The sequence below is a fragment of the Lingula anatina genome, chromosome 1 (assembly GCF_051362555.1).
Source record: "Lingula anatina isolate TDL-2025a chromosome 1, LinAna3.0, whole genome shotgun sequence".
Classification (NCBI taxonomy): domain Eukaryota; kingdom Metazoa; phylum Brachiopoda; class Lingulata; order Lingulida; family Lingulidae; genus Lingula; species Lingula anatina.
The window spans coordinates 40,122,924-40,140,346 of NC_141767.1; the positions used below are offsets into that span (position 1 = coordinate 40,122,924).

At 36.4% G+C, this 17,423-nt stretch overlaps 4 protein-coding genes across 4 annotated transcripts; 3 read left to right on the forward strand and 1 right to left on the reverse strand.

Annotated features, from left to right (window-relative positions):
• Window positions 1–993: 993 nt before the first annotated feature.
• LOC106177878 (A disintegrin and metalloproteinase with thrombospondin motifs adt-1-like) lies at window positions 994–6,321 on the forward strand. The gene is made up of 12 exons (XM_086999863.1): window positions 994–1,137; window positions 1,462–1,679; window positions 2,037–2,123; window positions 2,314–2,431; window positions 2,754–3,034; window positions 3,536–3,613; window positions 3,778–3,938; window positions 4,291–4,440; window positions 4,653–4,814; window positions 5,004–5,145; window positions 5,379–5,580; window positions 6,142–6,321. Exons 1-12 carry the CDS (start codon window positions 1,056–1,058, stop codon window positions 6,318–6,320), a joined length of 1,860 nt encoding a protein of 619 aa, XP_086855989.1. The 5' UTR covers window positions 994–1,055; the 3' UTR covers window position 6,321.
• A 2,111-nt stretch (window positions 6,322–8,432) lies between these two features.
• Window positions 8,433–11,296, forward strand: LOC106177887 (ectin). Its single transcript, XM_013560810.2, has 4 exons — window positions 8,433–8,949; window positions 9,256–9,465; window positions 9,702–9,890; window positions 10,725–11,296. Exons 1-4 carry the CDS (start codon window positions 8,892–8,894, stop codon window positions 10,751–10,753), a joined length of 486 nt encoding a protein of 161 aa, XP_013416264.2. The 5' UTR covers window positions 8,433–8,891; the 3' UTR covers window positions 10,754–11,296.
• Window positions 11,297–12,574: 1,278 nt separating this feature from the next.
• On the forward strand, window positions 12,575–15,238 carry LOC147764347 (ectin-like). The gene is made up of 4 exons (XM_086998521.1): window positions 12,575–12,705; window positions 13,063–13,314; window positions 13,674–13,859; window positions 14,581–15,238. Exons 1-4 carry the CDS (start codon window positions 12,657–12,659, stop codon window positions 14,682–14,684), a joined length of 591 nt encoding a protein of 196 aa, XP_086854647.1. The 5' UTR covers window positions 12,575–12,656; the 3' UTR covers window positions 14,685–15,238.
• Window positions 15,239–15,770: 532 nt separating this feature from the next.
• Window positions 15,771–17,360, reverse strand: LOC106177876 (enoyl-[acyl-carrier-protein] reductase, mitochondrial). The gene has a single exon (XM_013560786.2). The coding sequence runs from the start codon at window positions 17,327–17,329 to the stop codon at window positions 16,199–16,201; it is 1,131 nt and encodes a 376-aa protein (XP_013416240.1). The 5' UTR covers window positions 17,330–17,360; the 3' UTR covers window positions 15,771–16,198.
• Between the last annotated feature and the right edge of the window lie 63 nt (window positions 17,361–17,423).

Here is a 17,423-nt window from a genome sequence, read left to right on the forward strand (position 1 = left end):
GAAGAAAAATATATTTCTAAGAATGTAACATGGTTTCTTAATAAAAAGCAACGTAAATGGGATAATATTTTCATAATTCACAGGGAAGTGTGAATACATGTACTTGGATTTTGCAGGGGAATACAAGGTAAATGTTAGGTAAGGAGATGATGAGAGATAATCATTGTCACCTGTTTGCAGGATAATTCCATTTTTATTGTAACTAATAACTCGATTATGACAATAAATTTTGTGACTATGGTGGCTGCTGTGAAGGGGCTGTCATTATAACTGAACAACTTTTCCTGTTGGTTAATGTTATTCCCCCCTCCCCCCCCAAAAAAAAACAAAAAAAAAAAAAAACAAATAATAATCAAATTTCCTAGCTGCAGATTTGCTGAAGAGTAACATTTTATTGTCAGCTTCTTAACTTGCTGAAAACCGAAATATGTGTGTTGTGATAAATTTAAAGCAAGAAGTGTCTTCTCCTTGGTGAAACAAAAAGGACGTATTTCGGGAAATCAAATATCGTCCATTTTCTATATTTTACTTTAAAAACTCAATGATCTAGACTAAAGAAAACAGCAGATCAAATGAAAAACCAAATGGATGTGACAGCGGATTACATGTACTAAGACGAGACCCTTGTCTCTATCAACTGACTGACATTGTCAGGTTCAGTAAAATTGGACTGCTTGCACCATGCCCATGAAAAACTAATTCGGCATGATTTGTATTTACTAATTACAGCAATTGTAACCATTATGACAAGATATGGTGCAAAATCACTGTATACTGGTATCTAATATTGACAACAAGTCTTGGAATACATTCTGTTAAATCTTCATGTTTGGACATTTAACGCCTTAATAAGTAACACAAGAAATTACTGTTGATACCCGCAATCTTATTTAATTTCTGATCGTAAATCTCTACAACAACCCCAAAATTGGATTCATCTGTGTTATTACCTAGCTTACGGACAATCAGCAAAACCATGATCAACTATATAAATATGAGATATCAAAGTTAATGTCATTTTCAAGAGTTGTGAAAAGTTACATAGCTAAAGCTAAATGAAGGGTTGGATTTTCTCTCGGATTGTACTTTTGGCTACGTGGTTCATGCTTTCGCAAGCAGCACACATTAAAAATGAAGGTACAGTCCTAAACACATGATGTTTTAAATATTGATGCTTACAATAGGTGTGTCATTATTTTGATAACTGAGGTGATCATATCCGTCTTCAAGTCATGATTTTATTTTCTAACTCTTTTGTTGGTTTAAAGTACATCTCCAAATTTTTCAAATTTAAGAAAATGCATGTCTTTGTAGTGAATGGTTTTAAAAGATAAATATCTCACGTATTTTTTCTTTGGTTGCAAAATGCATTCGATTTGCAAAATGCCGCCCAAAAGAAGTGTCGAACAATGGGATTCATTGAACTTTATCAAAACTTTTTTATTTTCTTTAACAACCTAGAAATAGAACTGGTGACCATCACTGAGGTGACGGGTCCGATGGCACGAGAGCTGGGCGCCTACACACCAGACGCACGGTACATATTCAAAGCTCACGGAAGAGAATTTGATCTTCGACTTAAGAGAAATGATCGTATCAATGTAAACAATATCCCCGTTTACGAGTCGGATGAGACTGGACGTCTTTTTCAAAAACCGATCGAGTTAGGAAGGAATGATGTAAGGCCAACAATATTAAGTATCTTGAAGTAACAAAAGCATAATTAAAATCATAAACCAAAATAGTTGGGTATAATTGCCCCTCTTCATAAGTTCCTTCACCGAAAATGCACGTATGTATGAACAATGGTTCAAAGGTGTGAAATTGCATGTTTTGTTCAAGGACACATCCCCTGCGCCTTCCGTAAAAAGACAAAGTTGACATTGTTCTGCCCACTATATACTTATATATATATATATATATATAACGAAGTCGGTAATATTTAAGCATAACGAAGTCGGTAATATTTAAGCATTGGACGTATTACTGCAGGAATATCCTGGGTTTAATTTCTCATGCTCTAGCATTTATTTCAGGATTTTACTCTTTATCAAGACCTAATCCGCAACGCTGCTGTTGCAGTGTACACTGATAAAAGAGACGGCAAATATCAGAAGAAGATGGTGAGCTAAGTCTCTCTCTCTATCTCCCCTCTCTCTCTCTCTCTCTCTCTCTCTCTCTCTCCACGTTTCAGTGTGTTGTTTGTATGTGAAAATCAGTTTATGAAAATCAGTTTAAGTTACTAAGATAATGCCTGACGAAATTTGAAAAATGGCATTCAGCTAAAGAAAATAAATTCCATTCATTTCACAGGAAGGTTTTGTTATGGACCACGACATGATGTATGAACTCCGCCATGTAGAAGATGACAAGTATGCCGTGATAAAACAAGACCTTGGTGATATGTCTGCTGGAGAGGATGACATGGAAGGTAAAATAAATAAGACAAATAGCACTGATATGTTTTAATTAAATAAGCGTTTTCCCCCGTCCATTGCCTGTAATGTTTGGTTTGTTTTAGACAGGAGATTGGGTTTTTATATGTATAACCATCAGATACTTTCACATCGGAAATCTGGTTAATCTTATCATCTGGTAGGCTATTATAAGTCTTTGTGAATCAATTTAGATTCACCGAAACTTACTGCAAATTACTTGAGAAGCCAAAACATAGCCAGCTTCCTCTACTTAGAGCACAAATACAGGATACAGAAACGTTATTATTATTATTATTATTATTATTATTATTTCAGAGATCCCAACACGTCGCCATATCAACCGGTTATCCGAAAAGTCCACTCTGCTCCGTACCATGCAGGATGTGCTGGGCACCCTTAGCAAGAAGAAAACAGATAAAGCCATAGAACTTAAGAAAAAGAAGAGGGGATTCAGTGCAACCCACATTAACGCTGGCGTTGAGCTCATGATTTGCACTGACGATTCCATATGGGACACCTTTATGCAGCGCAACAACCAAAAGGCTGCTGCGGCGGAAAAGGAGTTAAAAAGATACTACGCTCTGATAGTAAATGGGGTATGTTTACAGGCCTAATATATTTATTCTCTATCAGGGCAAAATATTGATTTTTCACTAGATTTTCACAGATATATCTCCGGCTAATTCTTGACGATTTTGTCTACTGCGAAACTCTGCATGGAATTAATTTCACCACTTATCTGGTCCACTGGTGTAGAGTAGCATAAAGAAGTTCTATTAATGTGAAGAATACTTTATAAGTTGTACACACACACACACGCAGACACATACAGGCGCGCGCGCGCACACACACACACACACACTGACATTGAATCAAGTGCATTTAAAGAAATTATTTATCTACTCAAAGTTAAAAAGATAAACAGTGTGTACCTTGAATTCTATCATTCAACCCTGTCCATTATCTCCATAAATGAACTGACGTTTTGCTATAGACATACTTATGTTCAACTTCTTTCTGGCTAGTTACTAGAAGTATTTTTTTTTCTAAACTGAACAATGTTATATGTGCGTGGTATGTTTTTTTTTTATCATCAGATCGACCTTCGATTCCAAAATATCAAGGACCCAGATCTGAACATCTACGTTGTGTTAGCATCATACGTTATTATCAAGGTAAATTGTTTGTATGTATATCTTAAATCTACCCAAGACTGTATAAGATAAACAATAAAATGTTATGATAATGCATTGGGAGGTGCAGGTGCAGGGAAATATTAAAACGTACTATGGACGATTTTACGTTTTATTAGATATAACACATTTCATATAAGGTTCAGGGAATTGGCGGAGCCCCATGGATCAGCAGCAGCCTGCTTGGAGGCGAGAAGGACGGAAGAGAACTGGTGGATAAAACGAAAGCCCTCTATGGCTGGTGCGAGTACCGTGAAAAGAACTACGATGATTTCAGCGAGCATGATCACGGAATGGTATTCACTGCGTAAGTGTAACTCACGAAGCTAATAAATGGCATTTTTGTCCTCATCAATCTCATAATTTGCAAATCAGTCATATTATCAGTCATTCGAAGGTTTTATTCATAACTAAAAAAAAAGCAAAATGAAAGATAAGGTTTTTAACATATTATGCAATTTATAGAATTTGTTGCAATTGATAATTTATATTAACTAAATCTATAATATTATGTAATTGCATTTACTGATGGTAATGTGTTAAAATTAAAATATATAACTTTTACGTCATGAATATTACCTTGTATTGTATATTTGCCTATTTTATTAACGTATTTGCATTTTCATTCATTTCCTTCCATAAGTATATTACAATTTCAGTCGTGAACTGGCTTCATCGCGAGGAAGCACTGGTGTTGCTGGCGCAGCATATGTTGGGGGTATATGCTCCAAGTCGCAAGCCTGCTCTATTGTAGAGTCTCACGGCGGATTTGGTTCATTCATTGCTGCGACACATGAACTTGGCCACAAGTAAGTAAATATAAATTCATATAGACATGCATATGTGGTTTTCAGAGGAAGCGTTTTAGGCATTGATTACTAAACTATACAAAGACCTCAGATAAAGGTATAGCCGGGTGTTCATTAATTGTATCGTGTGTTTCAGTTCCGGCTGCCTTTTTGACTTTTTCACATTTTTTTCTGCAGTGGATATATAATTTTTTTGACTGAGTGTGTTTCAGTCTTGGAGCCCACCATGATGGCGCAAGCAGTGAAATGTACAATAACGCGGCATGTGCTGGCGATGCAGGTAACGTGATGGCAGCGGAATCGGGAAGTTCAAACCCAAAGAGTGGTTATTACTTCTCCTCCTGCTCAGTGCAGGAATTCAAAAAAGGATTACAGTACGTAAATCTAAAAAAATGCTCTCTCTCTCTCTCTCTCCTTCACTTAAACGTACAAACATGACATGTAAATGAAACCGTCTGTATAAAATTCCTTAATTGTCACGTTTTTTATCGTTTGTAACATCAATATGAGTCGGAATTGTGAATGATCTATAAAATCTAACATGGGCGATCGTTTGTTTTAAGACACGCTTGCTGTCTTGCTAATAAAGGACAATACGAAGATCCTGAACAATATGCGGCGCACACAAAACATCTTCCAGGACAGCTATACAACGCTGATGAGCAATGCCAGATGTTGTATGGAGTTGATTCCAAAATGTGCAGGGTATGTGATATCTCCAAATGTACCGTTATTGGTTTAATAGCTATTTTTTCCCGTTTAGCTAAAGATACTTTTTAGAAGCTTTTTTTTTTTTTGCATTTTGTAGTATGATGATTAATATAAGGACACCTTATGGTAAACTGAAAATACTGAACAGCACGTAATTAAATTTCACTTATGGGTCAAGTGATTTTAAATGAATTTTCATAGATTATATAATTAACGTTTTATTTCAGCCACTTGGAGATAGCGAGTACTGCAAGTATCTGTTGTGCTCTACCGTTGGCAATGCGTGTATACATAAATACAAACCACCAGCAGATGGCACTGAATGCGACGAAAATAAATGGTGTATAGAGGGCGCATGTGTCACAAAAGGGAAAACTCCGCCTTCAGGAAAAGGGCACAGTGGAGTTAAGACTTCCTGGTGCCCTTATGGTCAGTATATTTTTTTCAGCTCGCAGTACGTCTTTACTTATGAGGGTTACGCAAATTGATGTCTCATTCAGACCAGTGTGTTGTCCAAAAACAATGTTTGATTTGCGCAGTTTTGTATGTCATATCAAAACATATAGGGGCCTACTTGTAAGTATCTCTTGACATTTTATCTTTTAGTGGGAAATTTCGCATGTTTTACTACCATTTACATGCACATAGATAAAAAAAAACTGTGTTGTTACAATGGAAACTTCAGATGCGAGGTCAAAAATCTGGGACACCAATGATTTTTGTTCCCAAAACCCCGTAACGCCCATTAAAAGAAAACAGTTTTTATACATAATGTCATCATTAATAATAAAAAAGGATCAGTAGACGCAACTAGCCATTTTGAAGAGGGTATGCTGGAAACTACGGAAACGGCGATCGTCTGATCGTTATACCCTTAACACGACAATGCATGGCAAATGCACGGCATTCAGCTTACCAACACCTACCGGATTAAGCAGTTCAAAACCAAAGGCGTAGTTAATTTATTTTGATTGATTGATTGATTTCTAGGCTGGCCGAGTGACGTTTGCCCAGAATCTGACACCCCTATGGTCAATCTTGGTGCAGGTTTCGAGACCTGCCAAGACGTTATCAATCGTGATGGTGACACTTGGTGCTCGCATAGTGAATTCAAGGCCCCCGGTTTCTGCTGTTTTGCCTGTTATTATTTCCATAAGGCTAAACAATAGGGTGTGTACTTATTTCCTTGTGAATGTTAAAATCACGACATTTTCTTTAATTTTTAAAGTTTTTTTAAAATTAGTTTGGAATATAGTGTTTCTTTTGTGCACATTTAAAATTTACCTCAAACAGTCTTAATGTCTGTTTTCAAATGGATAACTGGCACTAACATTATTGTATTTTCTTTCAGAAACAAAATTTCCTATTAGACTTTTCGACCATTCAGTTCAGTTCTGGATTTAAAATTCCATGTTGATGATTTCCAAAACTGAAACAAGGTGCATTGTAGAACTGGTGGAGTAAAATTCTACAAACTCTATTTATTGTTTTCAAATGGCCCAAATGTCCCCTATTAATATACTCAATAAATATTTTATCGCAAAGCAATTCTACAATTCGTTTTTTGTACTAAGCAGTACTACCAGGGCCTTGAGCAACGTGCGTCCTCAGGGATTCGTGAGTCAATTTGTTCGTAAGATCAACACGAATTACATTTGTACCCAATCAGCACGTTATGAAATTAAAGGGATAATAACTCTTCGTTTTGGCCAAAAAATGAATTTTCCTGGAGTAAACAACAATTTTTCCATACTTACAAATGGTTAATGAATCCATTTTTACATTCAAAGTTAGTCCCTGTTTTTTTTCTAAAAATATAGCTGTCAGTGGAGGTCACGTGGTCTAAAGACAAGCTCAGATATCAGAATAATAGCTATAACTGCCGTTTTTGTGGAAAAACAGATTATGTTATATTTCTATGAATTATTCACAATGTTTTTATTGTGAAATATAGATCTCATACGAATAGTTATTATCCCTTTAACTTAAATAGCCCAACTCTGAGTATAACCACTTATTTCAATGAAATAGACAATAGAAATTTCAAAGCACACCCAATGGGTTTACATGGCATGTAGGACCCCACACAAACTACTTTTAAAAAATGTTACCCTCTGATATTCAGAGCAAACTGTTAACCGGTAACACAGCACACACACCTGCCACCCATGTGTGACACCTTGCTATCAGGGGATAAAAGGTGACTACTCTATCACGTGAGAGTCCTGAAACTCTGTAGAAACTCTTTAAAAAAATAAAAAGGCACTGACGTCTCCGCAAGTTAAAAAAAAGGTCCTGTTGACAAGGTAATCCGGGTTTCTGGTCGATTCTTTATCTTTATTTCAGTCTTAATGGTGATAGTAAAGGATGTTTCAATATAAACGTGACTCTCTTACACACCCGTAATTCATGAACCATAAAATAAAGTCAATAAAACTCAGGATATTCTTAGAGCTGAATCTGTCAAACGTTTTTCTAAAAAAACAATTTAAGTAGAGAAAAAAATACATTCTAGACATCGACACACACATGTGGTCTTTGGCACGATATAACCATCCGCCTAATGTTGCGTGTGAAGATTGATGAAAACTTTTCTTATGGCATAAAAGGCAAATGGGAAAGTATTATCTTTTTTCAACATTTGCTTTATCTTAGAATGCGTGTGAAACTGTATTTTCACAAATCTTGGCATCATTTAAAGTATTTGTGACTCTTCATCGACGTAAAACACGCTATTAAAGAGATTTGGTCCATAAGGTCACAGGAGAAATTCTTAAGGTATTCCATCAAAATCGATTTAAATGCCCTTTGCGATACTGTTCCTATGGTGTTTAATGTCAACCTACATCTATCCATTAAACGAACTTTACATGTATAGTTTGATTTTTATCCGAAATTCTTAGCAATTCAAGAGAATGCCAATCTACCTGCGTGATATAGGTTTTATCATATTGTTTCGTCTAATCCTCCTCCCCCCTCACCCCCCCCCCCCCACACACTTATTAAAAGAAAAAAATGCAAATTTAAAAAGTATTTATCAGTGACCTAACCTGCATGTTTTGATATAATGATCCCGCTTTCTTTCACATAAATTCAACTGGCATTATGCCTCATATGCCCCAACTCAAGAATGATTACAAACTTGAAGCACAAACGTGCTTTTACATAAACTACTTTTATAATTGTTGGTGATAAGAACTTTGTGCAACATGCAAGCTACATTTTCTCGAAAAAAAAAAGAAAGTTTATTTTTTCATTTAAGTATAAATTAATAGTCCGACAGCATTTTTATACCTACATTTGTATGCTGGCAACACTTTTTATTGTATAATTGACTTCAATCTTTTCGTGTCGCATTTAGTTACAATAAGAACGAGGTAATAACATTGATATAACTTGTTTTGCTGCATAAACCAAGCCAGATTGGCGACCAAGATATTTTAATATGAAATAATAACAAACTACAAATATGCCCGTAACTGCTTAAACTGGAGTTCTTCTAAACATTAAACGCATTTTATATCAAATGAAAATATTTTGGCAACATTACCCCGCCCCGCTTACCGCTGTTAGTGTAACATCGTCGTCTACATCGAGACCTCGGGTCACTTTAGACTTTGGTTGGAAATACTAATAAGAAAATAAATATTAAGTGAATACATAAATGAAATCAATAGTTTTCTTTAAAAACAGACCATTTTTGGGTTTTGGGCATTTCGTGTCCTGCAAGCTTCGAAACAATGGGCATGGTAGAGCTCTCACTGGGGCTGGTCCTCCTGTTAGTGGTGTATGGAGCAGGTACTATAAATTTTGTGCACGATGTTTTGTTTTCCTATTATGCAAACCAAGCTGTCATTTATTTTTTTTTTATATTATTTTTTTTACTGTATTCTATATCGTACAAATTCATCTAAATCATTTTATTTCACTTCATAAAACTGTCTTTTATTTCGTTTAAATTTTTTTTGTTTCACTTTTAAAGAAAAAAGAATTATCTGGATACATCATTTTAATTGAAATACGCTGAAGATGCCATTTGGCATGAAAACGCAATTTTTCTAAAGCTCATTTAAGTCTACCAGTAAATATCTATTATTACTTCAGGCAGCTATAGCCCAAAACACAGGATGGTTGCTCAGTGGGGTCCGTGGTCGGTTTTTACCCAGTGCACTGCCTCGTGTGGCGGTGGAATTAAAGTGAGGACAAGGTCTTGCGATGTCTACTACACTTCAGCTAAGGACAACGGATATGACAGCACCACTTGTCCTGGAGTTTCTGTCGAAGTTCTTCCATGTAACACCAAGAAGTGTGTCAGTAAGTAGATCACCGAGAGTTTTTGTCAATTTCTTCATGAATCCCATCAGGATTTTGTTTCTGTATCAAAGTTAATCTGTGGTTGACTAGCATAATTGGCCTTGAACATCCTATGTTACACATTTTCAAATTGTATTCATTATATTAAAAGCATCACTATTTGGTATAATTTTTCTCTTTATCTTTTTATTTATCTCTTTTTCTCCTTATATATTTCTTTTATTATACTTTTACAGTTTACGGCGGATGGGCTCCCTGGTCGATCTTCAGCGGATGCTGTCATGGTTCGCAAATCCGCCACCGCAGCTGCTCCGCCCCGGTCCCCGTCAATGCTCCCGAGTGTAAAGGGGACGCCGTTGAGGTGACTCTTTGTTCTAAAGGCGCAAAGGAAACTTGTGGCGGCTGCCCATCGGCATGTCCCAAACGTAAGTTAAAATCTTTTTCGTTTGCTTGCTTGACAGCTTGCACTCCAGCATTCTTCTGTTTACTGGAGAGCAAGCTCTTCGATAAACCTTTTTGCCACGACAAAGTGAATCTAGTCTAAAACGAAACCTAATGCATTGCATGACGACATGCAAGACTAGAAAATGTACGATAATCCGGGTGAGGAGGGTTAAATTCTTAATGTAAGTAAGGGTAAAACTCAAAGCAATACAAAAGTGACACAAAAACGTGAAAAATTCGTACTGTTGTGCAATAGGCTCTATTTCGACAGAAAACTACTAAAAATGTACGTGAATAAATTCTGTCATCTTTAAATAGTTTTCACATCGCATTCGCTAGCCAGCCTTTATTTCTTACCCCTTCTCCCCCAAAATTAAGGAAATCTCGCATGATTTGATGCTCAGTCGCGAGACTTTGGGTTATTTTGGATGGCTCCCATTCCTGCAACTTCGTCATTTAGTTTTTCTTGAACAAACCCATAATTTTTTGCGATTGTCATTTTTTAGATTCTCAAAACGAAAACAAGCAACATATTTTAATTCTGAAATAAAGTTTTCTTCCCTAGAAACAGTGTTAATGTCGGAAAATCTTTGAGAATATGCGAGTTCGGCGGTCTGTGCGTGGGCGTGTCATAGACCGAATTGAATGCCAGTGAGTACCAGTACCAGTCACTGAGTGCATATAGATTATGCCCATCTTGCACTTAAAAGATATATAATATTAAATACAGGTTTGAACAAATTACATATGACTTACTTTATCAAAATTCAAATGATGATAATTTCCGCGTGTAATGAGATTTTATTTAATTTCAGCGTATAAGCCCTTCTACCAGAAGCATTAAATAAAAGGGCGAATGAAGACAAGAAGCGAATCAAGACAAATTGAAGACAAGGCCCTTATCATAACAGTGACAGTTGACAAGAAAAGAGGAATAAGAAGATTGTGATTATTACATGTACCTCCGTTTGTGTGTTAGTTTGTCTCATTGTCACCAGCCTAACTCATAAAATCATGGGTGTATTTTAATGAAATGTTCATGATAGGTCACAAATGGGCTAACTCAGAAGTGAATATACATTGTACTTTGGTGATGATCCATTAATTAATTAATGATTAATTATCAGTTAATAATTTGACTTGGCGGAAATCTGCGCCCTCTGAATGCTTTTCTAGTTTGGGATTTGAGTTCGTGAAAATGTATTTATACTTATGATTTATTACATTAAATTGTAAGTTATGTATTAATAAAAAGGAAAATAAATATTTTAGGGAAAGTTGAAAGAATCTCACCTACGAAATTAATTAAATGTCAGTGTTTTTGAAATCTTGAAACATTTTTTCTAATTTTCTTTTTGTGACATGCAATAAAAAGCTTAAAGAATTACTTTCTGAATTGTTAGTGCTTTACACTGAGCGCATCTGGCTGTACCTGGTGCAATAACTTTCTCTGCCTCACCGGTGAATCTGTACTAAGAGCCTGAATACGGCTCAAACAAAAACTTCCGCTTGCGTTTCCAATCCTTCTCCATGTAAGACATTGTTCCAAAGTTCCATCACATATTTTGGAAACCATCCCACTTATGCTGCCACAAGGTCATCTTCTCAGTTTTTGGAATTAATCTCCACTACATATCATATTCGGTCCTTTTTCACAAAACGCACACACACGATAGTCTTTATGATGATGTCCGCCAGTTGTAAAAACCGAGAAACATTGAATTGTCAGTATAAAAAAAGGCAGACCAATGTCGAAACATACACTTCTGAAACCAATCATTGAATAACTTATAGAACCAACACCCCACTATCTTGTGCTAGAGCAAACATTATACAGATCCCATCCTAGGCCAAACGACTCCACGTTGGCCAATTACTAATGCGATTTTTCTATAAAAACTGGGCACAGCTGCAGCAAGCAATGAACATTTTAAATCTGCTAAAACACAACCCCTATGTAGCCATTCCTTAAAGACAGAGCACAACTGGGTAATAAAAGCACTGCACATCTAGCACAATCCTGTCCCTCTGTCTCTTTGGTGTTGCTCTACAAACTTGAAAAACGAAACACGGTTTCACATTTCATCTTATTTCACAATAGATTGAAAGATCACTGCTACCCACTCAAACACATATTTGGTAGCATAACTGCTTTTTTAAAATCTTGATTAGCTACAAACTCAAAACCTGTCATTGTTTGTTTGTTCTCCGTTATTATCAGTTTATAGCGTCTCATAAATGAAATTCAAAACGTTTAAGTGTCAGATGGCATGAGTCTTTTCTATCCAGGACATCTGTCTCGGTAATGAAAATATTGCATTTTGTTTCTGATTAGTGGGAGCCATTCTAATGTTCTTATTGCATAGCTCTATACTATAAAGATGAATATATTAAGGTTTCCTTTGATAAAAAGTTAATCTACGTTTAATCAATATTTGTTTATTCGTCAATCATAATCAAAATACTTTCAAACCCAGGTAAATGGCATTTGGTCCGTTCGCACATACATCTTTTTTTTTTTTTCATTTTTGAACTAATGGGTTCAAGCACGAGGTTAATAAAATGCTAAACATCGTCAAAGCCAACCTAATTATACACCTAATGGTATTCCAAAACAATGCTGCACTTTAAACGTACACGATGGGTCAGCTTAATCCATTTGATTATAATTGGCGCGCTATCATCGACCAGTTTAAAAGGCTGCCCAAACCGAAAGAGGAGTGTCAGTTTCACCGACCGCGTCGACCATGTATTTACGTGCGCTCGTTTTCACTTTGGTGGTGGCTCTCACTGCAGGTATGTGAATTTCAACCCCCAAATATGAACTAGAGAATACAATATATTTTCATCTATATGTCTATTTACGAACGCTACCATTGCCCAAGCGCAAGTTACTAGTTAGAAAAAAGCTAGTTATAAAAAGCGCCAATTTACTTGACGTTTGACTCGAAACTTTTTAACGTGCACTATGTTTTTTTTTTCTTTTTTTCGATTTTTTATTCTGTGATTTACAATATTTATCTGTATAAATTAATTAGAAGTAGTACTAGTATTGATTGATTGTTTAAAACATTTTATCTGTCAATAATTTGTTCTGCGAGTTTTCTTTAAAACACTTTACACCCTTTCAGTGCAATTTATCCCACCTTTCAGGGAGGCTAGGTCCTTTCAGTTTCCTGACGCCAGCCGTGAGGCCAGTCGTTAAAAAGACAGTGGTACAAGTCGCAAACTGGAGTCTGTGGAGTGAGTTCTCCATCTGTACCGCTTCTTGCGGCGGTGGAATTAAGTTGCGCAGGAGAGAATGTCTGGTTCGCCAGGTGTACAGCAAGACCTATGCTCCCGGTCTTTCCGTCTGTGCTGGCTCCTCCGTTGATATTGCCTTGTGTAACACACACCAATGCAAAAGTAAGTAACAGAAGAAACGAAAAAAGGAAAGTGCTAATCATCATACATGACTCTATAACATTATTCGACTTCATATAAAACTATTTAGATTTTTTTGCTCCTTAGATTTATGATAAGGTGACAACGCCAGCCACTTACATTAAATTGAAACTATTAGGGGAAAACATGAAGCGCTTAAACCTATCGCTTATGTCAAGCATGAACATTTTTAGCAGAAATAAGGAAATTTAGATTGTTCGAAAAAACTGTCATCAAAAAATTCGCCATCATCGCCACAATTGTGGTTTGCGGTCTCAATTGGGCGGAAAAACAATAAAACAAACTTCCTCTGTACATATTCAATTATCTTTTCATTTCAGTCGAAGGTCATTGGGCGGCTTGGTCAGTGGCTACCCCATGCTGCTCCGGCGTTAAGATCCGCCACCGTACCTGCACCAATCCCATTCCTGTCAACTCCCCCGAGTGTAAAGGCGATGCTGTTGAGACGACAGTGTGTGAAAAGGGAGAAACTGACGTGTGCGGATGTCCTCAGTCCTGTGCTCCTCGTAGGTTTTAAAACGTATTTTTTTATCTGTTTAAGCAATTTTAATTGTGTATTTGTTTGTGTGAATATGTCATGCGTTCGTCTTCACGTTTGTAATTAAGGTTTGCCTGCTATGCTTGCACTATTTCTTTTTCAAAACCCCACACAAACTTTATATGATTTTCTTCGTTAGATAAAATAGGGCCTAATGCAAAAATTGTTGGCACTGCGTTAAACCAGATTGACATCAGTCTAGGTATAAGGTTCATCATATGTGATAACGTTAGAATGAAAATGTGCAAAAGGTGCAGCTATTGAATTAATTCAGACTGGCATCAGCCCAGGCACAGGTAAAGTAATAACGCTTTCGGGGTTTTAATCTCGGAAAATGTGCCGGTGTAACAGGAATGGAAGTCCGCAAGGAACCGTAGTCCGTTCTCCATCTCTTTGCACATTTGTCCCATCTACTAAAACACAACCTGTACTAATCATATTGAAACGCCGGACTTCCATTCCTAGGACTACCATTCTTGTCACACCGGTACAGACCGTATCGTTAATGTAAACAGCGAGGTGTGAAAGGAGTCACTTTTTTAAATCTTGAAAACCATACCGCTGTTCCATGTCATTTTCTCTTGTGTCATCTTTATCATCTGACCGCTAAAATTCACTTACCTGAAAAAATGAATTAAACAATAACTTATTTAAGAAGCAGAGGCTGCAACGTTTGTTTCCAATTTCAGGAAAATCACACTTCCTACCAGTTGAACGTAAGTCGCCAGCCAAAAAGCATGGAGGATATGCGAACGTTAAAACTGGACTCGTCCGCGTCCCAAACAAGGGCTAAAACGGGATACACAAAAGAGGGAGAGAGAGAAAGAATAGAATTTCCACCATACATACTGAAATAACCAAGCGTAAGAAAATGACATTTGCGTTAAAAACATTCATTCAATCTGAGAACACATCGAACATCTACGCATAGTTTCAAATGGGAATCACATGCTTTGCATTTCTCCCGTATTCTTTGATCCAGATTACTGTGAACTTGATTTCACATCCCAGTGTACGGGAATAATGATTTTATATATATATATATATATCTGACTAGAAATTCAGTCTAGGAAATATTACATGTAAAAATGCTATTAAATTTGGCGACTGGAATTTTATAAACCTCTTATCAAATAAAATTTATGTTATTATAATAATGCTGAGACCGTATTATTATGTCGTTAAAGGAAGAAAAAAAGAGATAAAAACTTATGCAACCCTTCTTTATGACGGAAACGTGGACAAACCCACTTTTTGCGAAAGCCACAATTACAGTATAATAATTATTCATTATCACAAGTTTTGATTATTTGCATATTTTTCTAAATTGATTAAAATGTCTTATATCGAATTGATAAAGTTTCTTCTTGCTGCTTTTTAATCTGATCTGTTCAAATACGACGAAGAAAAAGGACAACAAAAGCACCCGTTGCCTAGTTTACTTAGAAAAACCTAAATTAACAGAATTTCTTTGCCACACCATTATTTTGAAGGCACGCAATGGGCATTAGATATTCCTATAAAAACCCTGGGAAATATTAATACTTTTCCATTTATAGCCAAGGCATATAACATCCAAAACCGTTAACAAAATTAACCTACAAGGGGTATAAACCGATTTTGAGTTTTATCTTTATAATTATTGAATCACTTCAGCCACTCTTATTGAGTCACTCTTTATGAAGAGACAGAAAGTTGAATTGCAATGACAGCAAAAATAGGTATTTTAAACTAGTAAATGGTTTCTGGCCAGGTACACTGGTGATATAGAAAAAATTAAATATTCCAGTTTTTTTTAGTTTTAAAATCTAACGCACACTATATTTCTACAGTTTTTGTTATGGGCAAAGCAAATCTGAATTAAAGTTTAAGAAACAGGTTTGAAAAACCTGATGGTAATTTATTCTTACAGATACTTACGATTACATGACAAATTCATAGTAAAAGACTGGTCACCTCTCTACATTATGCATTTTTGAAAACACCATTTTAACTGCATGAATAAATGCATCAACAACATATTGCAAGTAACAGAGTTTTACACCGAGTAAAGAATCTAATATATATTTCAAAGTTGACAGTTATAAAGTGAAGTGCTTATACCAAAGTAAATTACTATATTCTTTTTTGTTCACAGTAAATCTTTTAAGCATGTAACAAAAAATTACTATTTTTCTCAACCATGATGAATAAATATTATCACTAATTGACACTCCTTTAAAACTACAATGTTTATAAATGAGATTATCATACATGTTGGGATTCCCCTTTTTTACATATAAAAAAAAAACAATTTTAAAAAAGTTGTTAAGCTTCCTCTCCAGAATTTATTTCAGCCAGCACCTTTTCATTCATGGCTAAAATATTCTTAGCTCTATTCCCAAATGACATGGAATTAATCACAGCATCTCTGAAGTTCTCTAAAGGTACTGCACAAGCCTTTGGGGCTTTGAATTTCTTTTGTCTGATCATTTGACACAGAAAGTTGATCATTTCAACACTCTCTGCTGAGTTGACATGGTGGGCATTCCATTCTGACATCCAAAAGCCAAGTATTCTTATGTCACTGAATATTAGAGATCCTGTGCCTATAGTCACTGGTTTTCTTGACAACCCACCATAAGTGACCATAACTGAGCCCTTTGCTAGATGCCTTATCATGTTTGTGGCTACGTCACCACCCACACAATTCAATGCTAACTTTGGCTTCGATGGCAAACTGTTGATGTAATCCTTCATATTACTGGAGCGCAAAAAGTCCTCACTGACTACTTTAGCTGCACCGAGTGATTCATGGTGTTGAACACATTCAGGCATGGCATGGTTCCTCACAACGTTGATCAGATTGATTTTTAATTCCTTGCCAATTTGAGTAACAGCTTGACCCACTGCAGTATTACTTCCATTCTGAATAACGTAATCACCCTCTTTTAAGTCTGCAAAATCCTTCAGCATGCGGTAAGCTGTGCATGGATTCACTGCGAGTGTTGCTGCATGTAAAACAGGAATATCGTTCGGAACTGTCCTGATGTCACGTGGGGAACAAACATAGTGGGTAGACCAAGTACCAACGGAGCCGGCACGTGACGGGAGAACCCAGTCTCCAGGCTTTAAGTTTTGTACCTCAGCCCCTACTTCAATTATTTCACCCACGCCTTCATTCCCTCCTACGGCAGGTAGCGGTGGCCTGATCGGGTACACACCCTGTATTGTATTGATATCTGCAGGGTTGACAGGAGATGCAAGGACTTTCACAAGCACTTCTCCCCTCTGAATTTGCAGGATATCACCTTTACTGAGGCGTAAAACTTTTGAAGGATCTCCATACTCGTTGTATGTTATTTTTGAAACTATTCCTGGTGCCGAACTGAGACGCCGCACGGTGGGAACCCCAATGTTTTTAAAAGAACTTACAACCCAGGAAATTCGCATGGCCATTGTAGGTCAAGGTTACAGTTAAACTGGGTCAATTTATAAACGAAAACAAAGATCGAATAAAAACTTGAGTAATATTGCTCAAAGAGATTTATAA

Bases quoted from the DNA above. Each gene is read 5' to 3' on its own strand.
- LOC106177876 (XM_013560786.2), bottom strand. From the start codon at position 17,329: ATGGCCATGCGAATTTCCTGGGTTGTAAGTTCTTTTAAAAACATTGGG.
- LOC106177878 (XM_086999863.1), top strand. From the start codon at position 1,056: ATGAAGGGTTGGATTTTCTCTCGGATTGTACTTTTGGCTACGTGGTTC. The intron at 2,124-2,313 runs GTGAGCTAAGTC...TTCATTTCACAG, and splicing joins GCAAATATCAGAAGAAGATG to GAAGGTTTTGTTATGGACCA. The intron at 5,581-6,141 runs GTCAGTATATTT...ATTGATTTCTAG, and splicing joins GACTTCCTGGTGCCCTTATG to GCTGGCCGAGTGACGTTTGC.
- LOC106177887 (XM_013560810.2), top strand. From the start codon at position 8,892: ATGGGCATGGTAGAGCTCTCACTGGGGCTGGTCCTCCTGTTAGTGGTG. The intron at 8,950-9,255 runs GTACTATAAATT...TTATTACTTCAG, and splicing joins GTTAGTGGTGTATGGAGCAG to GCAGCTATAGCCCAAAACAC. The intron at 9,466-9,701 runs GTAAGTAGATCA...ATACTTTTACAG, and splicing joins TAACACCAAGAAGTGTGTCA to TTTACGGCGGATGGGCTCCC.
- LOC147764347 (XM_086998521.1), top strand. From the start codon at position 12,657: ATGTATTTACGTGCGCTCGTTTTCACTTTGGTGGTGGCTCTCACTGCA. The intron at 12,706-13,062 runs GTATGTGAATTT...CCCACCTTTCAG, and splicing joins GGTGGTGGCTCTCACTGCAG to GGAGGCTAGGTCCTTTCAGT. The intron at 13,860-14,580 runs GTAGGTTTTAAA...TTCCAATTTCAG, and splicing joins TCCTCAGTCCTGTGCTCCTC to GAAAATCACACTTCCTACCA.